At 40.1% G+C, this 27744-nt stretch overlaps 1 protein-coding gene across 1 annotated transcript in view; it reads right to left on the reverse strand.

Moving 5' to 3' along the window:
* The window catches only part of LOC121855924, a 168700-nt gene that overhangs the window by 94553 nt on the left and 46403 nt on the right, over nt 1-27744 (reverse strand). The window contains exon 2 of the mRNA XM_042351126.1: nt 15584-16284. Within this exon, the coding sequence (XP_042207060.1) occupies nt 15584-15698 (115 nt within the window). The 5' untranslated portion in view covers nt 15699-16284. The remainder of the gene's footprint in view (nt 1-15583; nt 16285-27744) is intronic.

A 27744-nucleotide genomic window follows, 5' to 3' on the forward strand; every position in this document is an offset into this window, starting at 1 on the left:
GGAAGAGGAGTGTGTTACGACCGTGTCGTATTTTTCTATTTTTTTTTTATATAACATGCTTCCATGTTCCATATTATTCCTGTAATGATGTGTTGTATTTACTATTATATAATCTAGTCACCTTAACCCTGTGCTGTTAAGGTTTTAACTGTTATTATTTGTTCAAACCCATTTTGTATTGTAACCAGTATTCTTTGTTCTCTAACGACCATCTGCATTGTTAAACGACCCACCGGCGGGTCGCATGGCGGGAACCGACCTTATATATAGGACCCACCAACTGACGGAGTTAGTTCAGTCCTCTTGTCATACAGTTCACATCCTTTGAGTGACACTCGTCACCTCTTACTTATACTTAATTTATTTGTGTTGTTCCTGTTGCCACCAATGTGGTATATCTATGTGAGTACCTATTTATGTCTCTATTTGTCAGTATTTGCTTAGTTACATTTAAGTAATTCAGTGTTGTTTCACGTTAGTTAATTTCAGTGTTAGTTTTTATATGTTTATGCAGTGTTAACGTAATCCAATGCTTTATTTTTATTCTTTTGATGTTTCGATGTTTAGTATCATTTGTGTCTTAAAAGTTTCGATGGTGAATCAATTTGTTGTGATAGCCTACGAGGCTCTATATTGTGTTAATATTTAATTAATTATAAATTCTTAAAGGTTTACTTTATTAATTTGTATTCCCTTTTAATTTACTTCACTTTTTTTGTTTGGTTACGCCTAGAACCTGGATATTTAAGTAAATTAAGAGACGGCGTAACAAGTGTAACAGACTTGGACTCAAGATAAATCCAGCCAAGTCGAAAGCGATCGTCATCTGCACAGACACACCGGACATGATGCTCTCCATACAAAACACGCCGTTAGTCTGGACCAACACCCACCAGTGTCTTGGAATCTGGTTCGACCAGAAACTCACTTTCAAGCCGCAACTCGAGTATCTCAGGCACAGGACGAAGAGCAGACACAATATAATGAGGTCGCTCACCAGCACAACCACAGGAGCGAACATACATGTGCTCAAAGCCTACTACACGGCCGCCATCAGATCGCTGGTAGATTACAGTGCTCCAGCACTCATTGGATTGAGAGAAGACCAGAAAGCTAAGCTAGAATTTATCCAAAATAATGCTCTCAGGACCATAGTCGGAGCACCCATATGGACCAGACTTTGCAATTTGCAAATGGAAACTGAATTACCACCCCTAGCAGTACGAGTCAAGCAGGTGACAGCCGGTCTCCTCGCCAAAATCTGTTGATCAGATAAGCCCACAGCTGCCAAAACGCGAATCAGTGCCTCCCTCCACCTCAACCACAGAGTGCGAGGGGCCACCTGGTCGCACGCGGCAAATGAGGTCATCCGACACCTGCAAGCAGAAACACTCGTCAAGAACAACCAAGACATATGAGACAATGGTTACGTAGTTCCTCCACCATGGAACCTTCCACCAGCCACATTCAAAATTACCGAACTAGGTGATAACAAAGCCAACCTCCAGTAGGAGGATCTCAAAAGAATAACTCTGGAAGCCATAGCCACCGAGACACCGGCTGATGCAGCATCATACTTCACAGACGGCTCGATGGACCCAAAACATCATACAACCGGAGCGGCCTTCTACACCCAAGGTCAGACCCTCCTATGGAAACTTTCTAATGACTGCTCCACCCTACAAACAGAGTTGGGAGCAATCTCAAAGGCCCTACAACACGCTGCAACACAACACAACAAGTTCATCATAATTCACACGGACTCAGAAACGGCCATGCAGGCGCTGCAACACAGTCAACCAAGAGACAACGTCCACATCATAACCTCGATCCTCGCACAGGTACAGGACTTCCAAAGACAAAATCGCCCAATCATCTTCACTGGATTCCCAGTCATGTAGGGATCGGGGGGAAACGACGTGGCAGACGAAGCAGCCAAGACAGCCACACGTTGTAGAAGCGTACACATTCAAGTGCCAGCAAGCGTGCAACAGATCAAGAATCACCCCATTTGGACTACCAAGCTCCACATCAAAAAGAGCTTCCTTCACGCATTCAACGCTGGTTCCCAATCAGCCAAAAGGTACCTGGCGGCTACAAAAGGGGAACCACTTTTCGCGGACAAGAAAACACCAAGACAAGCCCAAGGTAGCCTTCATCGACTATGACTAGGCTACAAGTGCTCCTGGCAGACGATCGGAAATGTCGTCAGTGAATGCACCTACTGTCAGGAGTCAGCAGCCAACCCACTGGAACACTATCTCCTCGACTGCGAAGTCACTCAAAGTCTCCGAAACAGAAACAGAATTCAATACCTCCAAGAAGAACACAACACCAGCGGCCACTCTAACCCGAAAGGCCCAAACAAACCACATTCACCACCTTCTCCGGGTCATCACACGATACCCACCACCCAGATAGCTTAGGAAGTATCCTCCCCCAGCAAGTGCGGACCCCAGTTCGGGGGGCGCGCCACTCCGAAACTGACCACGTCCAAGAGTGGGGGTTGGTGGTAAGTGTTCACTGACCGAGGGTCCGCTTACACTTGCAACCTGCAGTATCTTTTCATATCTGCAGGTAGGACAACCTCCAATCCCATATCTGGTCTTGCTGCTCCAAGAGCTCCAGCCGGAACCACCAAATGGGCCGCCTACAGGCGAAGGCCCGTGTCGGACTACGGTCCGACAATCTCAACAACAACACCTTTCATGTTATCGCCGCTGGCTTTATCGTTGGTGTCAACAACCATGTGCCTCCCCCACCTCACGCGGCCTGTTACCACACCAGATGTAGCGACTGGGGGGAAGGGGGGGGGCGGTGTTTACCACCGGAGTGTCATCACCACTGGCGTGAGCGCTGAGAGGACGTCATGGATCTCATGACACAGATCGCCCTCTCGAGTGATCCCCCCTCCCCACCACGCGACCTGTTGCCTCGACAGATGTGGCAGCTGACCTGGGTGTTTACCGCCGGGAGTGTCATCGCCACTGGCGTAAGTACTAGCATCGCCGGGAGTGTTTTCATCGCTGGCGTCAACACTAGTGTCAGTGCTGACGTTTTTGCTGCCTTACCCGAACAAAGATTAGGGGATGGGCGGTGTTTACGGCGGCGTGGCCACCTGGACTCTTTACCACCGGGACTGTCATCGCTACTGGCGTAAGTGCTGGCATCGCCGGGAGTGTTTTCATCGCTGGCGTCAACACTAGTGTCAGTGGTGACGTTTTTGCTGCCATACCCAACAAAGATTAGGGGGGGGGGGCGGTGTTTACGGAGAAGAGATCATGACTCTGCTAATGTATGATTTAAAAGGCGGTGTGGCCACCTGGACTCCAGGAGACTGTCCCCTCAGGTGATGCTGTAAGGATCGACACTCTGCTAGCAGTGGTGAACAACAACTCCCAATCCTGGCCGAGTTTTGTACTGAAACAATTTACACAGAACTATCTTCCCTTGGAACACCATACTGGTTCGCATTGACCCGCACTTGTAAGTACAGCCAAAGTGATGACATACCCCCTCAGTACTGAAATATTGTGGACTAATTATGCCCACTCGTTCCTACCTTATCTGGAGCAATAAGACAACGCGGAATGAAGTGTAGCTAAGATTAATAGAGTTCTGAACTTTGTATCATGTCATTATGCTCAATAATCAATTAAAATTACGATAAATTGTGTGAGACTAACTAATTATGTATCAGATAGATCACCATGTAATACTAATGAACGCCTTGATGTCTGCAGGTTTTGACCACATCAATAAATATTGAAGGCGTCAAAAGACGAGTTTCAATCATTCCCTTCGACTTGCCCGTCACCTGAACGTCCTTAACTAAGGCGTTTACACAGTCATGTTGGGATCGGGGGAAACGACGTGGCAGACGAAGCAGCCACACGTTCTAGTAGCGTACACATTCAAGTTCCAGCAAGCGTGCAACAGATCAAGAATCACCTGAGAAAGACTAGCAAGCTCCACATCCAAAAGAGCTTCCTTCACGCATTCAACGCTGGTTCCCAATCAGCCAAATGGTGCCTGGAGGCTACAAAAGGGGAACCACCTTTCGCGGACAAGAAAACACCAAGACAAACCCAAGTCAGCCTTCATCGACTACGACTAGGGTACAAGTGCTCCTGGCAGATGATCGGAAATGACGTCATGGAATGCACCTACTGTCAGGAGCCAGCAGCCAACCCACTTGAACACTATCTCCTCGACTGCGATGTCACACAAAGTCTCCGAAACAGAACTCAAAACTTCCAAGAAGCACACACAACACCAGCGGCCACTCTAACCCGAAAAGCCCAAACTAAACACATTCACCACCTTCTCCGGGTCATCACACAATACCCACCACCCAGATAGCTTAGAAAGTATCCTCTCCCAGCAAGTGCGGACCCCAGTTCGGGGGGCGCGCCACTCCGAAACTGACCACTTCCAAGATTGGGAGCTGGGGGTAAGCGTCCACTGATCGGGGGTCCGCTCACACTTGCAACCTGCAGTATCCTTCCATATCTGCAGGTAGGACAACGTCCAATCCCATTCCGGTCTGGCTGCTCCAGGAGCTCCAGCCGGAACCACCAAACGGGCCGCCTATAGGCAAAGGCCCGTGTCGGACTACGGTCCGACAATTTCAACAACACAACAAACAGATGCCCTCGCCTAGGGATGCGATTGGATGGCGATTGCTCAGTAGTCTACCAATTCTTGCAGAAGAAACAACACGCTGGTCGTACCCAAGACCCTAAAACGTAAATATAAACTCTAAATAACTTTAAAAAGTATATTTATGTACTGCAATTTGATCATATTATACAACTTGTCTCCTGATGTATCAACAAGTTATAACATGTGAGTTAAATTTAAGATGTTAACAGGCTATGTACTGTATATTGATTGTATTATTCGTACTATGTGTCCTGAGATAACAGCATTTGTTATATGTGAATTGTTCTTTAGCAGGTTTTGACCGAATTATAAGGTACGCGTCAACGTTGAGGGTTTATTTCTCCAGCAACAAACCAATAACGCTCCTATGAGCGTTAACAGTCGTGGCTGTTATAATCATGGTCGTGGTTGCTATAATCATGGTCGTGGTTGCTATAATCATGGTCGTGGTCGTTATAATCATAGTCGCGGTTGATTTAATCATGGTCGTGGTCGTTATAATCATAGTCGTGGCTGTTATAATCATAGTCGTGGCTGTTATAATCATGGTCGTGGTTGCTATAATCATGGTCGTGGTCGTTATAATCATAGTCGTGGCTGTTATAATCATAGTCTTGGCTGTAATAATCATAGTCGCGGTTGTTATAATCATGGTCGTGGTCGTTATAATCATGGCCGTGGTTGCTATAATCATGGTCGTGGTTGTTATAATCATAGTCGTGATTGTTATAATCATAGTCGTGGTTGTTATAATCATGGTCGTATATATAACTGCGGTCGGTTGTTATAATCATGGTCGGTTATAACTGGCGGTCGGTTGTTATAATCATGGTCGTGGCTGTTATAATCATAGTCGTGGCTGTTATAATCATGGGTCGGCTGTTAGTAACCATGGTCGGGCTGTTATAACTTCGCGTCGTAGTTGCTATAATCATGGCCGGGTTGTTATATAATCATGGTCGTGGTTATATAATCATGGTCGGCTGTTATAATCATGGTCGGCTATATAATTGGCGGCCGTGGCTGCTATAATCATGGTCGGTTGTTATAATCATAGTCGCGGTTGTTATAATCGGCGGTCGTGGTTGTTATAATCATAGTCGTGATTGTTATAATCATAGTCGTGGTTGTTATAACTGCGTATCGTGGTTGTTATAATCATGGTCGTGGTTGTTATAATCATGGTCGTGGTTGTTATAATCATAGTCGTGGTTGTTATAATCATAGTCGTGGTTGTTATAATCATGGTCGTGGTTGTTATAATCATGGTCAAGGTTGTTTTAATCATGGTCGTAGTTGTTATAATCATGGTCGTGGTTGTTATAATCATGGTCGTGGTTGTTATAATCATGGTCGTGGTTGTTATAATCCTAGTCCTGGTTGTTATAATCATGGTCGTGAGACTTACAGTATCTAATATACTATAAGAAGGAATAGAATAAAGGTTAGAATAATTAATTAAAGAAATATTCGCCTTAAGGAGAGATTAAAATCATAAACAAAATAATTATTATGAATCACCGATGATCATTCTGAGATAAATTATATTATGAAGAGAAGTGACCTTGATTCGGGTTCTATTAGTCACCATCTGCTTAAGTCATCATAGTCATCATCTACGTTAGTCAGTTTTAGGCCCATCTCACATGACTGACCGACCATCGATGTTCTTTCCGAGCGTGGGTGTTAGTTTTCAATGCGTCTTATTATTTACGCTGGTGGATGTAAGACCACCTCCTCTCTCTTACTGACGCAGCTATGGTCAATTTGGTGTTATTTTTGTTTATAAATGCCTTCTAATTTGTCTCAAGTCTGTCCGTCCTGTCTATTGCCATCCCAACTATCTGTTTGACTGCGTGGTGTTTGAATGTAAGCCCGTCTGTACTAATGTGAACCAGTTAGACAGCTGTCTGTCTGTCATGTTAGTTAACATATTGTCTATTTGTGCATGTATGATTCTGTCTATTTTTGTCAACCTCCTGTCTGTTTCGCTGTCTATATTCACCCTGTGTCTACTGTAGTCATCTTCTCCATGAATTCATGTTATTATATTTTTATCTCTTCTCCTTTTCCATGAGCTACAGGAATAAGTATACACTGTAGCTGTAAGGTCGTCTGGTAACGTTGAAACTGTGCATCCAGACTCATGATGAAACTCAGCTCCCCCACCCCCCACCTATTATCTCTAACTATTTTCTGTTTCCCCTCTTTATTTATTCTTCTATTTACTCATCTTCCTTCTTTTACTGATCCAAACAACATTAAAAAAAAGTAGGCTAAAAAAAAGTGGGGGGGGGAGGAGGAGGGAGCCGTACGATAACTGCAATCGTGGACTGGATGCGCCAAGTCAGTAGACTTGCATCGTTTTCCAGCGTAAATAAATTGGTTATGTAATGGCTTCCTAAAAAACCATCGATATGGAACCAGGTTTGTTCCACTCTACGATTTTTTTGCGATTTTTCCACCAAGTTTGGTGAAAAACGATTGTGCCGTTTCGGTTGCCCAGAGCGCGCGCGCGCACACACACACACACACACACACCTAGTCCTATAGTATATCAGATTACATGTCCTATTTTAGTGTCATCAGCAAATTTACTTATGTTGCTGTCTATGCCGATATCTATGTCGTTTATGTATATAATAAATAATAATGGTCCAAGTACGGAGCCTTGGGGAACTCCACTAGTGACGTTGCTCCAATGGGATTTAGTGCCGTTAATGCTCACTCGCTGTGTCCTGTCCTGTAACCACGCCCTAATCCATTTTAGAATATTACCATTAATACCATGAGCCTCTTACCTTTCTTATTAGTCTTTCGTGGGGGACTCTGTCGAAGGCTTTGCTAAAGTCGAGATATACCACATCATAATTGTGCCCCTCGTCCACCGATTCGAAAACTGATGAAAAGAATGTTAATAGATTAGTTAGACATGAACGCCCGCTTGTGAAGCCATGCTGGGAATCATTGATCAACTTGTGCTTCTCCAGGTGATTTCGAATAGAGTTTGAAATGACTGCTCCCAATAATTTACCTACAATTGGTGTTAGACTGATTGGACGATAGTTAGAGGATAGTGATCTATCTCCCTTCTTGAAAATCGGTATTACATTCGCTATCCTCCAGGATTCTGGTACTACACCTGTTTTAAGGACATGTTAAACAACTTTGCTAAGGGCATACTAAGCTCTTCCTTACATTCCTTTAATACTCTGCCAAATATCTCATCGGGACCAGGTAACATAAGCAAGTTTGTGGATGACATCAAAATAGGGCGGCAGATTAATTCAGGGCAAGATACAAATGCACTACAGGAGGATTTAAATAAACTACACGAGTAGCCAGAAAAATGACAAATGATATTCACCACCAGCAAGAGCAGCGTACTTAATATTGGAAGAACAAATACTGTCAATGTATGCAGGCTTAACAACATCAACCTAGAGAAGTCGACTTGTGAAAGAGACCTAGGGGTACTTGTAAGCCCGGACCTACGGCCTAGAAAACAGCGTTAATGTTCGAAATAAGGCAAACAGAGTATTAGGTTTTATATCTAGAAGTGTAAGTAATAAGAGAGCGGAGGTCATAATGCAACCATATCTTGTGCTAGTCAGGCTGCGCCTCGATTATGCTGTTCAGTTCTGGTGCCCTTATTATAGAAACTAAACTTGCATTTCCTAGAAAGGCGAAGAGTGCGATGAGATATGATAGAAGTATTTAAGTGGGTGAAAGGAATCAGTAAAGGAAATATAGATAAAGTTCTTATAATATCCGAGCAGGATAGGACTCGTAGCAACGGATTTAAGTTGATAAGTTTAGGTTAAGGAGGGAGATAGGAAGAAACTGGTTCACAAATAGGGTGGTAGACGAGTGAACAAGCTTAGCAGCATTGTAGTAAGTGCTGGAACGCTGGAAAGTTTTAAAATGAGGCTAGATAGATTCATGGATGATAGAGTGGTAATAACTTTCGACAGGAGCTGCCATGCACAGGCCAACCAGCCTACTGCAGACTGCTTATTTTCTTATGTTCTTATGTTATCAGTTATGTTCTGCACAACCGCAAGTCTCTCCTCAATTACCCTGCTACGGAAATACAGTTTGAGGGGTTGCCACTGTTCGAGTATTCTTGTAACAGCTTCATGGAGTGACAACCACCTCGTGGCACAGGCATGAAGTATTTTGTGTGGTTTGAGTTGACAAATAACCTGGAATTCCTTAAACTCACATTTTCTTTTGGCACTATGGGAAAAGTAACTGTACACATTTCTCAACAAATCTTCATTAGTACGTGGCAAGGTTTTTGCTGCTTCGCTGGCACAGAGATGTATACTATGTGCAACACATTTAAATGTGGTAATGCCAGGCATTTGAACTTTCATTCTGCTAGTTACACGGTTATATTTGCCCATAATGTTTGATGCTCCAACAGCAGCAAAGCCAATTAAGTTGTTCAATGATATCTTATGTGTAGTGAGGCACTGTAATAGCATGTTATGTATATTTTCACCAGTCGAACCCTGATTACCTTCAAATACGTCAATGAAATCCAACATCGCAGTTTTTGTCATTATCATCCGGATCAAAATATTTCACTATCACTGCACATGATTTACTTACTAAACAGTCGGTACTTTCATCAATTATTACACTACATTTATTTTTTTGTAGTTTCCTAACCAAGTTTTGAGTTGCACATTCCCCTACGGCTTGCACGACGATCTTGCACTTGGTCCGATTCATTGCCATTTGAGCGGCTATCTTGGAGCCGGGAAACATTCGTTTATTGAGGTCGAAAAGGTGGTCACAAGCTAAAAGGAATATTATAATTATTAGGCCATAGATGCAATTGAAGATTAAGATCATATATTGCTAAACGGGTAAGTTTTTCTGACACCCTTATTTTGGGCAGATTAACACGACCGCTTATTGAGCAGTACCATTACATTCTGAACTAAAATACAAGAGGAAACAAACATTAAATTTCCTGAATGGCAGATCATATTCTGCCAAGAACACTGCGAATGGGATAGTCGCATATGCCACAGCGCTCAGCGTATCCCCAGCGGGTGAGAACATGCCATCCTGGGTCGTCGTGCCAGGCTGCCCTCCATCCTGAGAAGACGTGCCAGGTTGATTAACGGCGCCGCCACCAGGATGACCACAATGAGCAAATGTACCACCCGGAGCAGAGGTGCTAGCTTTGGGGAGTTCATCCATACCCACATGCTGTCTTGCGGTGCGATTGCGTTTCAATGATGATATTGTAGTGGACGTCTCCCCTACAACTGCGTATCCGCGTCACCAGATGCCACAGTATCCTAGCAACCAGCCACCTGCTACGTCTTCCCTATAACGGAGTCGAGAAACCGGCGGGTTTACTTCCGGCTGCTGTGTATATAAGCTCTGTCTCTCCATTAAGATTCATTCTGGGTCCTAACTTTCCAACCTGGAGAAATCACAATACACAATCGACACCAGACAAAATTTTTACCAACAACAAAGCCTTTTTCAATTACCATATAATACAGGGACCTCTTACAGGCAGTGACCATCTGCCAATTATACTAACACTGTCAACAAGCCCCATACCCATACAGATACCAAAAAAGAGACTGAAATGAGTAAAACAGACTGGACAGCTTCAAAGACTTCCACTTTAAGTAATCACCATTTCGATTAACCTACAAGGGAAAACAACAGAAGACATAGACTCAGAAATGGACAGACTGCACTCAGCAATAAAAACATCTATAACCAAACACACTCCTACTTCACACTTTAGAACATTACCCAACAACAGACTACCAGAAGAAGTTAAATTAATCCAAACCTATTACAATGAAATAAACAGGTATATGGAAAGACACGGCAGTAACAAATGGCTATATACGACACAGATAGCACTACAGATAAAATTAAGAGACGCATGTAAGGAAGCAAACAATAAAAAATGGAATATTATAATGGCGGCTGACATGACTAAAGACACAAAAACATTTTGGACTTCCATAAACAAGATGATGGGGCACAACAAGCAAAAAACACCATACATTAAAGACCAAAATGGAACAAAATTGCACGAGGAAAATGAACAAGAGTCAGCATTCAAAGGGAATGGGTAAAAAGTTTTTAAAAATATCAGATGAGGAAAATGAAGATTTTGATAGTGAACACGAGGTGGGATAGAGAAGAAGAAATGGGAAGACAAATACATAGGAATACCCCAAGGCAATATATAGACTATAACTTATTACCTAATAATCAGAAATAATAACCATGGGAGGAAATGATGCACTGTCTGAGGAAATTTAAGAAAAAGCCCTGGGCTCACAGGTATTACACGAAATATGATCATGAATCTACCTGAAAACATTTTAAATACACTATTAAACATTTATAACGCATGCTTAATAACTGGTTACTTTCCAGACAAACTAAAATATGCTAAAATGATATTTATTCCTAAGGAGGGTAAGGACAATAAGGAAATATTAAACTACAGGCCAATATCTTTATTAGAAATTACCGGGAAACTATTGGAAAAAATATTAAATTCAAGACTTATAGCCTTTTTAACACAACATGGGAAAACTAACAACAGACAACATGGATTTATGCCCAATAGAAATACCCTAACTGCAATAGCTACAATAACGGAAATAATTGCAATAGAAAAAAGCAAGGGTAACCAGATCAATATAATTTTAAGGGATGTTTCTAAGGCTTTTGATAAAGTTTGGCATTTGGGCTTGAAATATAAAATATTAAAACTGGGACTTAACGAATACTTGCTAAGAATATTGTGTAACTATTTAGATGATAGGAGAGCACAAATTCAAATTGGAAACTTTATGGGAACTATGTTTAATCTTGAGAGTGGAGTACCTCAAGGAGGATGCCTTTCTCCAACACTATATACAATTTATACTTCAGACACACCTCAACCTACCCCCTTTAGCGAATATGTAATGTTTGCTGATGATATTACTCAAATAGTATCATACCCAGGAAAATCAACTCAATTTATGGCACTCTACACGGTAAGAGCGATAAAAAACATAAATGATTTTGAGAAAAAATGGAAAATCAGGACAAATAAGAACAAATTCAAGATAATACCAATAGCCAAGATTAAAACAAGTCCAGTAATAGTCGACCAGGAACTATACCCATACGACACTGAAGGCAGGATGCTTGGATTAAAACTAACAAAAAGAGGATATATAACATACTTAAAAGATAAAGAACGACAGGCAAGAATAAGATTATCAAAAATAAAACGCTTTAAGAACCTTAGCATTAATAACAAAAGAAAGATTTATATTGCCCTTGTCAAATCAATTATGGACTACCCACCCATCCCATTGAACACCCTTAGTAAAATCGTGCATTAAAAGGTTACAAACAGTACAAAATATAGCCCTCAGATTTATATATAACATAAAATATACAGACCACATCAATAATGAACAGCTACACAAGAGAGCAAACCTCTTAGCAATCAATGTAGAAATACACAACAAAGCTGCAAATATTTGGAAAAAAGTGACTGAACTTAACACAGAAACATATCAAAACTGGATAAATAATATAGACAACGAAGAATTCCAAGAACACAGTTGGTTTAAATCAGCCAGGAAGAAAGTAATTGAACCATCTCCTGCCCCAATATACATATAAAACATTAATAGAGAGAATAAAAGATGAGAGTGACCTACCAGCTCCACAAGAACCTGGCAGGCCTCTCCATACAGTGTACCTTTAGACTAACATAACTAATATTTAACATTTAACATTGAACTAACATCTTAGCAAAAAAAAAAAAAAAAAAAAATAAAAATGTGACTACCCTCCCAGCTACACAAGGACCTGGGCGGGCTCACTAACTCAAAAAAAAATAAATAAATAAAAATAATATAATAATAATAATAATGTGATTACCCTCCCAGCTACATCAGCCAGGAAGAAGTAATTGAACCACCTCCTGCCCCAATATACACATTTACACATAAAACATTAATAGAGGAATAAAGATGAGAGTGACCAACCAGCTCCACTAAGAACCTGGCAGGCCTCTCCATACAGTGTACCTTTAGACTAACACAACTAACACTTAACTAACACCTCAAAAAAAAAAAAAAAAAAAAATGTGACTACCCTCCCAGTTACACAAGGACCTGGGCGGGCTCACTAACTCCAACAATAATAAAAATAATAATAATAAGCAGCATTATATAAATAAACCAATATTAATACAAAGGTCTGACGACCCAAGGGAGTAGAACAAAGACAAAACACCAATAAGAAAGATGAAGCGATTTGGTTGAGCCCAGATTCTTTCTACTCCTACTGTATTTCAGTTTCACCACTTTTCCTTCAACCCCTAATAATCTTCTTTCACCTCTTAACTAAAGACTTCGTATCGTATCGTAAGATTCATTCTGGCCTCGGTTCCTGAACATGCAACACCTCCTCCTCCGCCGCTGCCTGGCGGCCCTCGCTTCTCCTCCGCCTGCCTGGCGGTCCTCGCTCTCGCCGGCGAGCATGGCGACCCACCAGCTGTCCTTCTCTGAGCGTCCTCACCAACCAGCTCTCTCATTCTACTCTACGTACCTGAACACGCAACACCTCCTCCAAGCAAGCTCCTCGCTGTCCAGCTCTCATTCAACCTGGAGGCCAGCAACAGGCAACATCTTCTCTAACGAAGCTCCTGCACATCTACCTCCTTCAACACGCTACTCACCGAACGTGTCTACTGAGCAGCTCCTCACCACACGGCATCTCCAGCACCAGACTGTCTACCATATAAATTATATTATATAAGAAAACCACCTTAGAGTTTCCATCCATCCTGAGTGCTAGACAACATAATATCACGAAACCCTACAATATCTCGGCCGTTAGGTATTTATGACAAACCTGACAATATGCCTTGGTCGAAGTAAATACACCAATTACCAAGACAGATTGAAGACTGCACGAATCAAGGCCTCTTAATGCATAAGCAACACCAAAGATGTTATTGGGCAGTAATTGCAGGTAGTAGGCAGCTACCAAACAGGGAGGTACTACTGCCTGGGAAGATATTAGAAGCATAATGTGTTGTCTAATGGTAGACCCTGCTGCCATATGGCATCACGAAAATTGTGACTAAGTCCCAGGTTGCTGATCTGACTTTGTGCCTCATTTACACACAATTTCACGGTCTCAATTGTTTCAATTTCAATTTCAATTGTTTATTCCTTGATAGAGGAAGCGGGATCCTAGTGCTGTCACTAGGTACCCCTGTACAATGACACCAGAAGCATCTGGCAAGTGTGACAAGTATATACAGTATAAATATTATAAAGGGGCTACCTCAATTGTTTCCCTTACTACTGACAACACAACATACATATAGCATTTCTCACTCTTGATCTTGTTTTCATATTTGTATTTCTTTATGATTCTTTATTATTATTATTATTATTATTATTATTAATATTATTATTATTATTATTATTATTATTATTATTATTTTATTTTTAAATGTGTATTTTTATTATAAATTATTTACAATATTATGAATTATCATTATTATTATTATTATTATTATTATCATTATTACATTTTCGCCCCCCAGGGCCCGATGTGGGTCAAAGGCCTGTGCCCGGGTGGGCTAATCCCCGTAAAAAAAAATCAATATATGTTAAATAAATAAATAAATAAGTAAATAAATCGCAAAGGAACTCGCACTATGAGATTCAATACACAGACAATTTAGTCTGAGTTAATTCGTTATAGTTTGACATAACCGTATCCAGGGTCGTAAATACAGGTGTGTATAAAGAAATATTAAGTAGATTATCTTGAATAATATCAGTTTCTGTTTTCTACATATGAAAGAGCACGAAACTGGTTCATGGCACACTTCCCCAAAATTAGTAAATAAACTAAATAATCATAAATACAATTAGACCAAATGTGAGACAATACTCGCCGATATCATAAGGAGCCTTACATATTGGTTGCCCGACGAAAACCTTGGAAGTACTTATCAGTGTACAATCCTTCTGCTTTCTACAGATTATTATGTTACTAACCTTATGTAAAATAAGGAAAATTATCGAATGATATCTGAATTTCATGTCCCCTTTTGTTATTGCGAATTTGTACCCTTAAATTGGAAAAAAAAACAAATACCGAAAACTCCTCCGTATGTGACGTCACATCCGTTGTGTAGCGTATTCATCCGTTTAGCAGACGAATTCCCCCCAAACAACAGCACTGCCCAGGAAGCGCGAAAGTTGTCGTCGTGAGTGCACTACCCCCTACAGGCGTGGGAAGAGTTGCGAAATCCCGCCGGACGAGTCCTCACACTACCGAGTTAGTGGAATCCATGCCCAAGAGACTTAACAGCTTAATAGAGGCTGGGGGTGCTTATATCAATTATTAACGTAGCAAATGTAATAAAAGTGGTTTCATAAATGCTTTACTTTCCAAGATACAAATATTGTGAACATACAAACTTATGAGAGAAATAACCGATATCCCAATTACTGCCATATTAGGAAAGCAGGGCTACGAATGTGAAACAGTCCTTTCCATGATATTTCGTCCAGTTTGTCATATTGTGTCGTCGTTTGACGCTGTGAGGGTCCACGCACTTTTTTGGGGGGCGGGTATACAGTTAGGAGAACTTTTGCTGGCAACTGTACTGTACATTCATCATGGTATGGGTACACACACAATGGAAGGGGTACACTCAGCATGGAAGGGGTACACTCAGCATGGAAGGGGTACACTCAGCATGGAAGGGGTACACTCAGCATGGAAGGGGTACGAGCACCCCAAAAGGGATAGTAGTATAAAAGTTATTCTAATTTCAGTAGTGGTATTTAGTTGAAGGAATAGATTTATCATGAAAGGCGTGACTCACCGCGATTCAGATTGCTGCAGTAGTTGGAGGCGAAGACGATATAGCCCAGCATCATTACTACCAGGAGCACCACCACCAGTGGCAACACCCGCTGCTTCCTCACCCACAGCATCATGACTGCTAACAGTGGTGGTGGTAAAGATCGTAGTGTAAAGGTGGTGGAGGCGGCACTGATATTGTAAATTCAGTGCGGCGTTGAATATATCCGTCACGTTGATCCTAAACCACTAAGGTGTCATAGACAACACGCACTTCACTTTTGGGATGTGGACGGCTGGGTTGAAGACCTCCGCCGAGTGACGTTTTTAGAACGTCAGAGGGAAGGGTGAAGAGGGATATAACCCAGGTGTTCTAGAGTTTGGACGGCTGTTCTGCGATTCTTGAAATATGGTGTCACTGTTTCTGTCTATCAGTACTGTGTCGATTACAGTGAACAAAGGCTGTAGAACGAATGGTAGATATGAACACTTGGACGGGCTCTCTCCGATCACTTGGACGTAGCTAGATATCACTGGTATGAGACAGGAGAACTTGCAACAAAGACTTCTCACTGTAAAATGAAGCTGATGGTACGAAATGCACACCTCCTCCTCTTCTTAACTCTGTTGCTACTTTTCTGTTGTCTCCGCCTCCACTTCTGTTATTGGACCTGTTGGCATTGGTGTGGCTGCTAACAGAAATACGGCTTCTTAAGGTCACATCTGTAGAGGAAAAAGAAAAGATTAAAGAAACTGTTTGTGTATGTTGACAACGAACTGAAGTTCTCAAACATGTGCCTATATATGCTCACTAACATTCATATCTGTTCCTTTACTAGACAAATCTTGGATCTCAAGGTTCTCCTGCCTCTCAAACTACCGATAAATTTTATGTATACAGTATCTGTATTTTAGAAACTTCTCAGCTGGCCATAAACGGTCATAACCCACATACTAATAAATATTTCACATAAAACTTAATCTAATCTCGACTAATCTAACCTAACCTTACCTAGTCTACTTTAAGTATAATTTGGCAATATTATGATGGTAAACGACGTCTTATATTAAATATGAAAAAATATATAATATGCGAATTAATTATCATTAATTTATATCAATGAATAAAAATAATTATTCCTGCTCAGCAAAGACGTTATTGTTTTTTAAAAGCTTTATTTGACGATGTAGCAGGTCTAGTGTAACTCCCCCCTCCCTTATTATGGTAACCCTCGTAAAAACTCCTGAAACTTCCGGTGAGCTCCGCCCGCCGCGCCAGTCTCGTCATATTCTGGAAGCATCGGTTAGCGCCATCAATTAACCAATCACATCTGAGAAACAAAAGTATGACGTAATCACTGAGGATATTAATGACCCTCCCACACCTCTCGTAGCTCGATTACCTGAACAGCCGATTCACGACGTGATCACAGACCGTACTTCGACCTCGCCAATCTGAACAACTCTTAGAACCGGCTTAATTGAGTAAATGACCTCGACAGTCCCTGTATAACACCTTCACACAACACAAGAATAGTGTAGACATCCTCACGAACACTCAGGATTGCCAATAGCAACTCTTCTCCCTACAGGTAGTGTGTGTGACCGAAATAGCCGAAAGGCGAATTGGCCAGTATTCTCCAAACAAGCCGAGTGACCCACACTCCTGCTGGAAGGCAGCTGTTTCTTGGCCTTCTTGATGTGGTTGGAGGGCTTTTTCTCCACCCTAAGATTTCTTATTACTTACCCTGACCGAGGCACCTGCAAAATTTTTCATCTTATATTTTTTTCTTTTAATTATTTGTGCCGGAGTCCCTCCAGTGGCGTACACCTCACAGCTGTGTGGGATTGTGTGTGGCCATTGGGGTTCGGGGAGAAACAAGCCGTGCCCATAGTGACGGCTATGATCGTGCAGTCACTCCATTGTGCGGGGGTTGTCTTTGGTAATAACAAAGAAGGGTTTCCAATAACCTTCTACGTGTAAAACGGCAGTTAACCTGAAAATAAAAGTAAAAGACAAAATAAACCTGTTGAGAGATCAAGTGTTGAGCTAGGTGTGCCCTTCAATAGGGTGTTCAACCAGAACGAAGGATTTAAAGTCATTTGCCGCAATGAAAACGATGCAGACAAACTGCTTACCAAGAAGGTAACACAATTCTTTGTCAGGAATGGACTTAGCGTGGTCGGTACGACCACGCTTGAAGCCAGGAGATCGGTTTTCGAAAGGAAACGATTCTCAAGTAGGTGGGGAAAAGGCAGAATTCTTGAAGACAGATATAGAGCACAAAAATGAAGGACTTAAGATTGAAGAGGTAATAAGGTAATAGAGGTAAAAGACTACACTCAAGTACTAAAGATCTACCTAAAAAAAACGGCCATGACAGACTGGGTTCTCCAAATGGCTTCACGTGTAACAAATTTGAAGAACATTCTACAAAGGATAAAAAATACTGCTTCAACTGTGCAGAGGAAGGGCACGCTTATACCCAGCACAATAACACCAAAAAGGCTGTGTAAACTGCAAAAGGAACGAAGATGTATACCACACCTACCCAACCATGGCTATGTCTTGCCCTATTGAAAAGACCCTCATAAAATACAAACAAACAGGATGCAGAAGAGCAAAATGAAAAGAACAAAGATCAACATACATATGTAGAAATAGCAAAGAGGGTGGTAAAGGAGGTAACAAAGCCAACCATCGACACGGTGGTAAACCTTAGCGAAACAGATCACTTCAAGGTAATGGTGAGCATGCTACATGCTCACCTCCTATGCCGATGAACTTAATGGAATGCAGGAAATAAACAACATGCCAAGAATGAACTTCTCATAAAACCCAAAATCAGCAAACCTCCTACACGTCAACAGCACTCCAGAGCATACTGAACACTTCAGGCAAAGAACAGACGTTCCCAAAGAAACAACACCACCACCAGCAACCCATGATACCGAACTTGAAAAGGCCACACAACCCGGAGAAATAAACGAGAAGCCAAGAGACCGAAGAATACACAAGGCACGGGACAAACAGGGAAAACAATGACCAAGAAAAAGGAGGAAGCTCCATACGAAACAACACCTACCCCGTCAATACCTGAAGACGCAACAGATAAAGGACTTACGTTCTATCAAACGTGAACAATACCATTCTCACCACACCAAAAACCTTCAGGAAAACTCATCGAGGATTTCGTAACATCAAATGATACTGTATGGCAGTACACCGATGAACGGTATGATCAAGGCATTGTTTGGAGAATGATTAGGTCAAAATAAAAATTTCGCACAAAAGATTCCACTGTAACCTCATCAGCAGAACTAAATAGGAAAACATCGGGACTTCGCGAAATGAGATCACCGCCTCAACTACAACCCTCAAAAAAATAGAAATAATGGATTATCTTCAATTGAATACACTCAGATCCTGCAGCACATTGCCAGTAACTGGAATACCTGTACATGCGAAACATCGCTTTGCAACATATACAACGAAATCAGTCCGGACATAATACTAATAAGTGCACAGGGCGAACCTGAAAAAAAAAAAAAAAAAAATATATATATATATATATATATATATATATATATATATATATATATATATATATATATATATATATATATATATATATATATATATATATATATATATATATATATATATTCAACTATGACACTCGCCAACCGAACAAACGCGACAAAAACACGATGGAGTGGCAGCAGCAGTGAATAAAAAAATCAAATAGACAACTTTAACAGTGAAACTCATTGCCATCAAGCTACAGACAACTCAGGACGAAATAGTAAATGCAACAACTTACCTACCCCAAGACCATTCCTTCCTATCGAAGACCTCCTGAAACTAATAAACTAGAATACACCAAATGTACATCCTGGGAGATTTTAATGCTAAACATCGCATATTTAACAATGGCAACAATAACAACAGCACTAGGTACAGCACTAGAAAGAATAACATACACCGGAAGACTACTACACCTGGGACTGTACTTCACCACATGGATGGGACCAAACAGCGTCTCAACACCCGACAAAAGCATATGTAACAAAAAAAAACATTCCTAAACTACCACATAGACCAAGGCCCCATTACCTCAAGTGATCATATCCCGATAATATTCATAATCTCAATTAGCCCAAAACAAATACAAATACCACCAAAAATCCAGATGAGCAAAACAAACTGGATAAAATACAAGGAACTACTGGAAAACTACCCACTATGGAATGTAAAACAAGTAACACTTGAAGAAATCGATAAACAACTAAATAAGTTACACAACGCCATAAAGCAAACAATCAACTAAACAACCCCAGTAATGACATACAGAACCCTTCCAAGTAATAAACCCACTGAAGTATTAAAGAGGCTACAAGTACATTACAGTAATACAAGGACATACGTATATCCAACAAGCAGGACCCACTAGAGCACAGTACTCCAAAACGCAAGGGAAATTCAGCATGACATCCAAGAAAAATATATAAAAATTAACAACGAAAAGTGGAACAGTTTAATCAAAAGCAGAGATACGACAAAGGACACAAAGACATTCTGGCAAAACATTAACAGATTACTTGGCACCAAAAAACAAACAGTAAAGTACATAAAAGACCAAAACAGAGAAAAAACTTTATGCATACCATAAAAAAGAAGAGGCTTTTCGTAGAGAATGGAAAAATATCTTCAGAATATCAGAAGGAAATGTCAATTTTGACAAAGAACACGAAGAAGTCATTGAGGAATAGCTAAGAGAGCGAAACAATAGACTGACGCCCATACAGGAATCCAGATAGACTAGGACCAGACAGTCATAGGACACGACGAACTACTACACAGCTTACGCAAATTTTAGCAAAAGTCCGCTGGAATAAATGGCATAACTCGAAATATGTTATTAAACCTACCTAACAGACCAATTCAAGCACTCCTAAATATATACAATTCAGTCCTTATCAGCTGGTTACTTCCCCAATGCCCTTAAATGCACTAAAATGATCTACAGACCCAAAGAAGGCAAGGATCCAATACAAAAATCCAAGAACAGACCAATACCTTTAATGGAAATAACTGGCAAACTCCTAAAAGCGCAGAATAAACAACAGGCTTCAAAAATTCCTCGATACAAACAATAAACACAATCCAAGACAACATGGCTTCATGAGAAAGGAATAGCTATAATAACAGATATCATCGCCAAAGAAAAACAACACGTAAAGCAAGTACACTTTGTCCTGAAAAACGTGGCAAAAGCCTTTGATAAAGTGTGGCACACAGGCCTAAAGTACAAAATTTTATAAATACACCTGCCCACCGAAAGCGAGAGAATCTTGTGTGACTACCTCCGAAACAGAAGAGCACAGATGCAAATTGGTACTTATCTCGGGACAACCCTAGACCTCGAAAGTGGAGTGCCCTAGGGGAGCGTCCTGTCCCCAACATTATTCGTCATAAAACAAGAAACCTACCAGCCTCTCTCTGTCCATGTAATCCAGTTGCCTCTGAAGATGTCTTGAATAAAGACGAAAGCTAAGGTACTCCGTTGTTTCCATTTTCCCGTGTGACTTTATCAAGATTTATCTTATCCACGTTTTCATTGTGGATTTACATGAAATATATTTATATATATATATATATATATATGCAAGTAAATCACTGTAGGCCCTCTGCTGTTTGTTATATTCATTAATGATCTTGATTTAGGCATAACTAGTAGGATTAGTAAATTTGCAGATGATACCAAAATGGGGAGAGTGATAAATTCAGACAGTGACTTTGAACACCTTCAAAGAGATCTAGATACCTTACATGAGTGGTCAGTAGACTGGCAAATGAATTTTAATACTGATAAATGCAAGGTACTACAGATAGGGAAGACGTATACAAACGTTAAGTATAAACTAGGTAACACGGAAATAGAAAACTCAGTTTGTGAAAAAGATCTAGGTGTATTTGTTAGCAACGACTTGAAACCTAGAAAACAATGTATTAGCGTTCGCAACAAGGCAAACAGGATTCTTGGGTTCATATCTAGGTCTGTGAGTAACAGAACTGACGTTATCTTGAAACTTTACCTAGCATTAGTGAGGCCACACATGGATTATGCGGTTCAGTTCTGGTGTCCTTATTATAGAATGGACATAGATTCTTTGGAGAGTACAAAGAAGAATGACAAAAATGATCCATAATATTAGAAACCTTCCATATGAAGAAAGACTGAAAAGCTTAGGCTTACATTCATTAGAGAGGCGTAGAGTTAGGGGAGATATGATAGAGGTGTACAAGTGGGTAAGTGGGATTAACAAGGGTAAAATGGAAGATGTTCTGAAGCTCAGTAATAACGAAATAACAAGAACAAATGGCTTTAAATTAGATAAATTCCGATTCAGAAAGGATATAGGCAAGCACTGGTTTGGAAATAGAGTTGTGGATATGTGGAATAGGCTACCGAGTGCTATAGTAGGATCGGGGACGCTAGGGAGCTTCAAGACGAAGTTGGATAGGCACATGGAAGTGCTGGGATGGGTGTGAAAGGGATCTGCCCTGGATGGGCCAGTCGGCCTCCTGCAGTATCCCACTTTCTTATGTTCTTATGTTCTTATGTGATCTAGGTACAGTATATGCTGATAACCACAAGGAAAGAAGAAAACACGAAGTTCCCAAGCGCTCTCGTTTAATTCACATCTTCAGGGGTGAGTACAGACTAAGGAGAAGTACAAAACAAGGTGTGTGTGTGTATATACAGAGGAGGGTGAGATCAGGTCCACAATGGTCAGGTATTAGGTAATGACCCTACTAATCTTTAAATAGCACCGCAGGGGTCGGTAGTCAGGTCAGAGGGTAAGGTGACCCAACTTTCTCACCTGGTTACAAACCTTCTTAATTACAAAATTGTCCAGTTTGTACATGCCATTACTCAAATTCATGTTGAATGCTTCGGTATGTTTAATGAGACTAGATTCTATGATGTTCCTACTATCAATTGAATTACAAGGTAATAGTGAGGAGGCATTATCCCAGTCAATGCAATGCTTGTTATCCCTCAAATGAATAAACAGAGCATTGGATTCCTGGCCTGTCCTAACACTATATTTATGTTGCTTAAGTCTAGTTACAAGATCTTTACCTGTCTGGCCTAAGTAAAACATACTACATTCCTTGCACGGAACTTTATAAATGCAACCAATTGTGTTGTTGGGGGAGTTCTTGATTAACATTTGTTTAACAGTGCATGAGTTTTTAAATGCCACATTGACGTTCCAGGTTTTTAGTTGTAAAGGAATGTGAGAAATTTTTTTGAAATGGTAACATTAAGATATTCTTATGGTCATGGGTGGGCTTGGGATCAGTTCTATAAAAAGTTTTCATAGTAATGTTTAGGCATTTATCTATGAAAGATCTAGGGTATTTAAGGTTTGAGCCAATATTATAGATATATTTATATTCCTCATCAATGAATTCCGGACTGCAAATTCTCAAAGCACGTAAAAACATTGATGAAAATACTGACTGTTTGACTCTATTATGGTGGGCAGAATAATAATGAATGTATGAACACACATTAGTAGGTTTTCTATAAATACTTAACTTAAAGGTGTTACCTATTCTGTGGATCAGACAGTCTAAGAATGGCAATTTACAGTCTTGCTCTAATTCCACAGTGAATTTGATAGAGGGGGCTAAGTTAAGTTGTGGCAGGAAAGCTTTTAGGTCCTCATTACATGGCCAGAGACATAATACATCATCAACATATCTAAACCAGACTGCTGAAGGTGGTAAAATATTACTTAACAGTTTATTTTCCAAGAATTCCATATATAGGTTGCTTAATACAGGTGAGAGTAGATTACCCATTGCCATACCAAATTTTTGAGCATAATATTCTCCATTAAATTCAAATTTACAATCCTTAATACATAGTTTGATGAGTTCGATGAAGTCATCTTTCGAGACGGGCAATGAAATATTATCCAGGGATTCTATGAGGAACTCTAGTAAATCATCAACTGGGACCTTTGTAAAGAGCGATGTTACATCAAAACTGACCAGTATAAAATCATAATTAATGTGTAAGTTATCGAGTTTATCAACCAAATCCATATTATTCTTGATATTAGAGTTAGAAATGTTGCCAACTAGGGGATTTAGTAAAGAAACTAACCATTTAGATAGTTTATAAGAGATTGACTCAACTGAGCTAATGATGGGTCTTGCTGGGTTATTGGGCTTGTGGGTCTTGATTACACCGTACATGTATGGCAGTGGAGGGGACGTTGAAGTAAGAGGTTTAATGAGAGTAGCTTTGCCTCTCAATAGAGACTTAAGTTTTTTGTTGAACTGGGTGTTAACAGTGTTGAGAGGATTATTTATGAGTTTAGAATATGTTGTAGTATCACATAAAAGGTAATTCATTTTAGAAATATAATCATCTTTGTTTAAAATCACTACTGTGTTGGCTTTATCTGCTTTAGTGACATGTAGGTCCTTATTTTTCTTAGGGGCTTGGATTGCTTTGGTGAATCTTTCTGGACAGTTTGGAATACAAGGCTTGAACATAGATGCATACACAACACCTTTACACATGTTCACTTCTTCACTTGTCAAATTACTGAATTTCTCCAAATTGCAAAATGCTCTGGGTATGTCAACACTGTCGACTCCCTTGTTAGAGCCATCAAAACTTAAACCATAGCCGAGGGCACACAAGGTATCATTGTCTAGTTGTTTAGAGGAGAGATTCACTACACAGTTGCGATTGGCATCCTTAGTCCAATCACTATTCTTAATAAGGAGTGCCAATTTGTGGTCAATCTTAGCTTGAAGATCAGAACGCTCACGTCTCAGGTTATCAAAACAGTAATCCAACATGAACTTTTTCCAATATCTCGGTATGGTCATATTAAAAATCCGCTTTTTTTGTCTTACAATACGGAAAGCTTCATCCACTTCAATTTTCTTTATTTCAAAAAGTTTCTTAAGGATGATTTCTTGGAACTCATCAAAGGGGCGGTCAGACATCTTCAGGACACGTTGTGGGAGGATTGATCTCGGCATAACTTTTTCACTAAGGCATGTCTGGAGAAATTTCAAACGTATTTTCAATTTGTGGGCCTTGATCATCGAAGAGGAGTATTCAGTAACGAAAGGAAACAGTCCAGGACAGCTTGTAGAGAAGTAGAAGAAGTGGCGCGTGGAATCCATTTATGCAAGTAAATCACTGTAGGTGCGCGTGATCTAGGTATATGCTGATAACCACAAGAAAAGAAGAAAACAAGAAGTTCCCAAGCACTTTCGTGTAATTCACATCTTCAGGGGTGAGTACAGATTAAAGAGAAGTACAAAACAAGGTGTATATATACAGAGGAGGGTGAGATCGGGTCCACAATGGTCAGGTATTAGGTAATGACCCTACTAATCTTTAAATACCACCACAATGGTCGGTAGTCAGGTCAGAGGGTAAAGTGACCCAACCTTCTCACCTGGTTACATACAGTATATTCATATATATATATATATATATATATATATATATATATATATATATATATATATATATATATATATATATATATATATATATATATATATATATATATATATATATATATATATATATATATATATATATATATATATATATATATATATATATATATATATATATATATATATATATATATATATATATATATATATATATATATATATATATATATATATATATATATATATATACATATATATATATATATATGCTGATAACCACAAGGAAAGAAGAAAACACGAAGTTCCCAAGCGCTTTCGTGTAATTCACATCTTCAGGGGTGAGTACAGACTAGAGAGAGCAATACAAATCAAGGTGTATATATACAGAGGAGGGTGAGACCAGGTCCACAATGGTCAGGTATTAGGTAATGACCCTACTAATCTTTAAATAGCACACAACGGTTGGTGGTCAGGTCAGATGGTCAAGTGACCCGGCCTTCTCACCTGATCACAAATCTTCTTAATTACAAAATTGTCCAGCTTGTACATGCCGTTACTCAAATTCATGTTGAATGCTTCGGTATGTTTAATAAGACTAGATTCTATGATGTTCCTACTATCAATTGAATTACATGGTAATATTGAGGAGGCATTATCCCAATCAATGCAATGCTTGTTATCCCTCAAATGAACAAACAGAGCATTGGATTCCTGGCCTGTCCTAACACTGTATTTGTGTTGTTTAATTCTAGTTGCAAGATCTTTACCTGTCTGGTCTAAGTAAAACATATTACATTGGCAATGTCGAAGTAGGGAACGAACTTGCAAACAACGATCACAAAGAAATTAGATTCCAGTTAGATTTTCAGGGCAGACCTAAGGAAAATTCCACAAAAGTCCCAGATTTCAGAAGGGCAAACTTTGATAGTTTGAAAAGACAGTTGAGGGAGGGTGTGTCGCACTTGGGGGTGAACCTGACCGTTGAAGCCGACCTGATAACAAGATCTGAGATTGCCGAGTTCCACGATAATTTAAATAATGAGTTACTTAATGCACAAAGGCAGAACATACCATACAAAAAACTCAGATCAGACAACAATGACCCTAAATGGATAAATAATTATTTAAAGAACATTATTGGCCAAAGGAAGGCAATAGGTAGAAGGATAAATCGTGGCGAAATTTACCTGCGGGATTATTATAAGGTATTGGCCAGTATGGTAAGTCTGAGATAAGGAAAGCTAAGAGGAATAATGAAGTGAAGATAGCAAGGGAGGCAAAGACGAACCCCAAAGGATTCTACCAAATGTATCAAACTAAAACACGAGAAAAGATAGGACCAATACAGTCAGATACAGGCGAGCTAACTGATAACGACGGAGAAATGAACAATATTCTGAATAAATATTTTTCAACAGTTTTCACCACCAAAAATTTAAACATGATACCCGAGGCACCGACTCTATTCAGAGATAGTGAAGAAAACAAATTAAGTGAGATAGTAGTGACTAGTAATGATGTTAGTAAACAAATAGACAAACTAAAGCCTAATAAGTCACCTGGTCCCGATGAGATATTTGCCAGAGTATTAAAGGAATGTAAGGAAGAGCTTAGTATGCCCCCTAGCAAAGTTGTTTAACATGTCCTTAAAAACAGGCGTAGTACGAGAATCCTGGAAGATAGCGAATGTACCGATTTTCAAGAAGGGGGATAGATCACCGTCCTCTAACTACCGCCCAATCAGTCTAACATCAATAATAGGCAAATTACTGGAAGCAATAATTTCAAACTCTATTCGAAATCACCTGGAGAAGCACAAGTTGATCAATGATTCCCAGCATGGCTTCACAAGCGGGCATTCATGTCTAACGAATCTATTAACATTCTTTTCATCAGTTTTCGAATCGGTGGGCGAGGGGCACAATTATGATGTGGTATATCTCGACTTTAGCAAACCCTTCAACAGAGTCCCCCACGAAAGACTAATTAGAAAGGTAGAAGCACATGGCATAAAGGTAATATCCTTAAATGGATTTGGTTACAGGACAGGAAACACCAAGTGAGCATTAACGGCACAAAATCCCATTGGAGCGGCGTCACTAGTGGAGTGCCCCAAGGCTCAGTACTTGGACCATTATCATTTATTATATACATAAACGACATAGATATCGGCATAGACAGCAACATAAGTAAATTTGCTGATGACACTAAAATAGGACGTGTTGTTAAGGCTGACGAGGACTCCGCAAAACTACAGGAAGATCTAAACAAATTTTTCGAATGGTCTGATAAATGGTAGATGAAATTAAACGTGGAAAATGTAAAGTACTCAGTATAGGATATGTAAACAGGGAAACCAGTTACCAGATGAACAACGATGCCATTGAGAAATCCGACTGCGTGTGAGATTTAGGAGAAATGATAAGTAGGAACCTTAAGCCAAGTAAGCAATGTGTTTATGCTCATAACAAGGCTAATAAAATACTTGGGTTCATACAAAGGAGTGTTAGTTATAAGCCTAGCGAGGTCATCTTAAAACTATATCTTGCGCTTGTGAGACCTCACTTGGGTTACGCAGTCCAATTCTGGTCACCGTTTTACAGAATGGATATAGAATCCTTGGAAAGAATTCACAGGAGAATGACAAGACTAATCTCGGGCATTAGGAACCT

This window comes from Homarus americanus, unplaced genomic scaffold (assembly GCF_018991925.1).
Source record: "Homarus americanus isolate GMGI-L3 unplaced genomic scaffold, GMGI_Hamer_2.0 scaffold19117, whole genome shotgun sequence".
NCBI lineage: Eukaryota > Metazoa > Arthropoda > Malacostraca > Decapoda > Nephropidae > Homarus > Homarus americanus.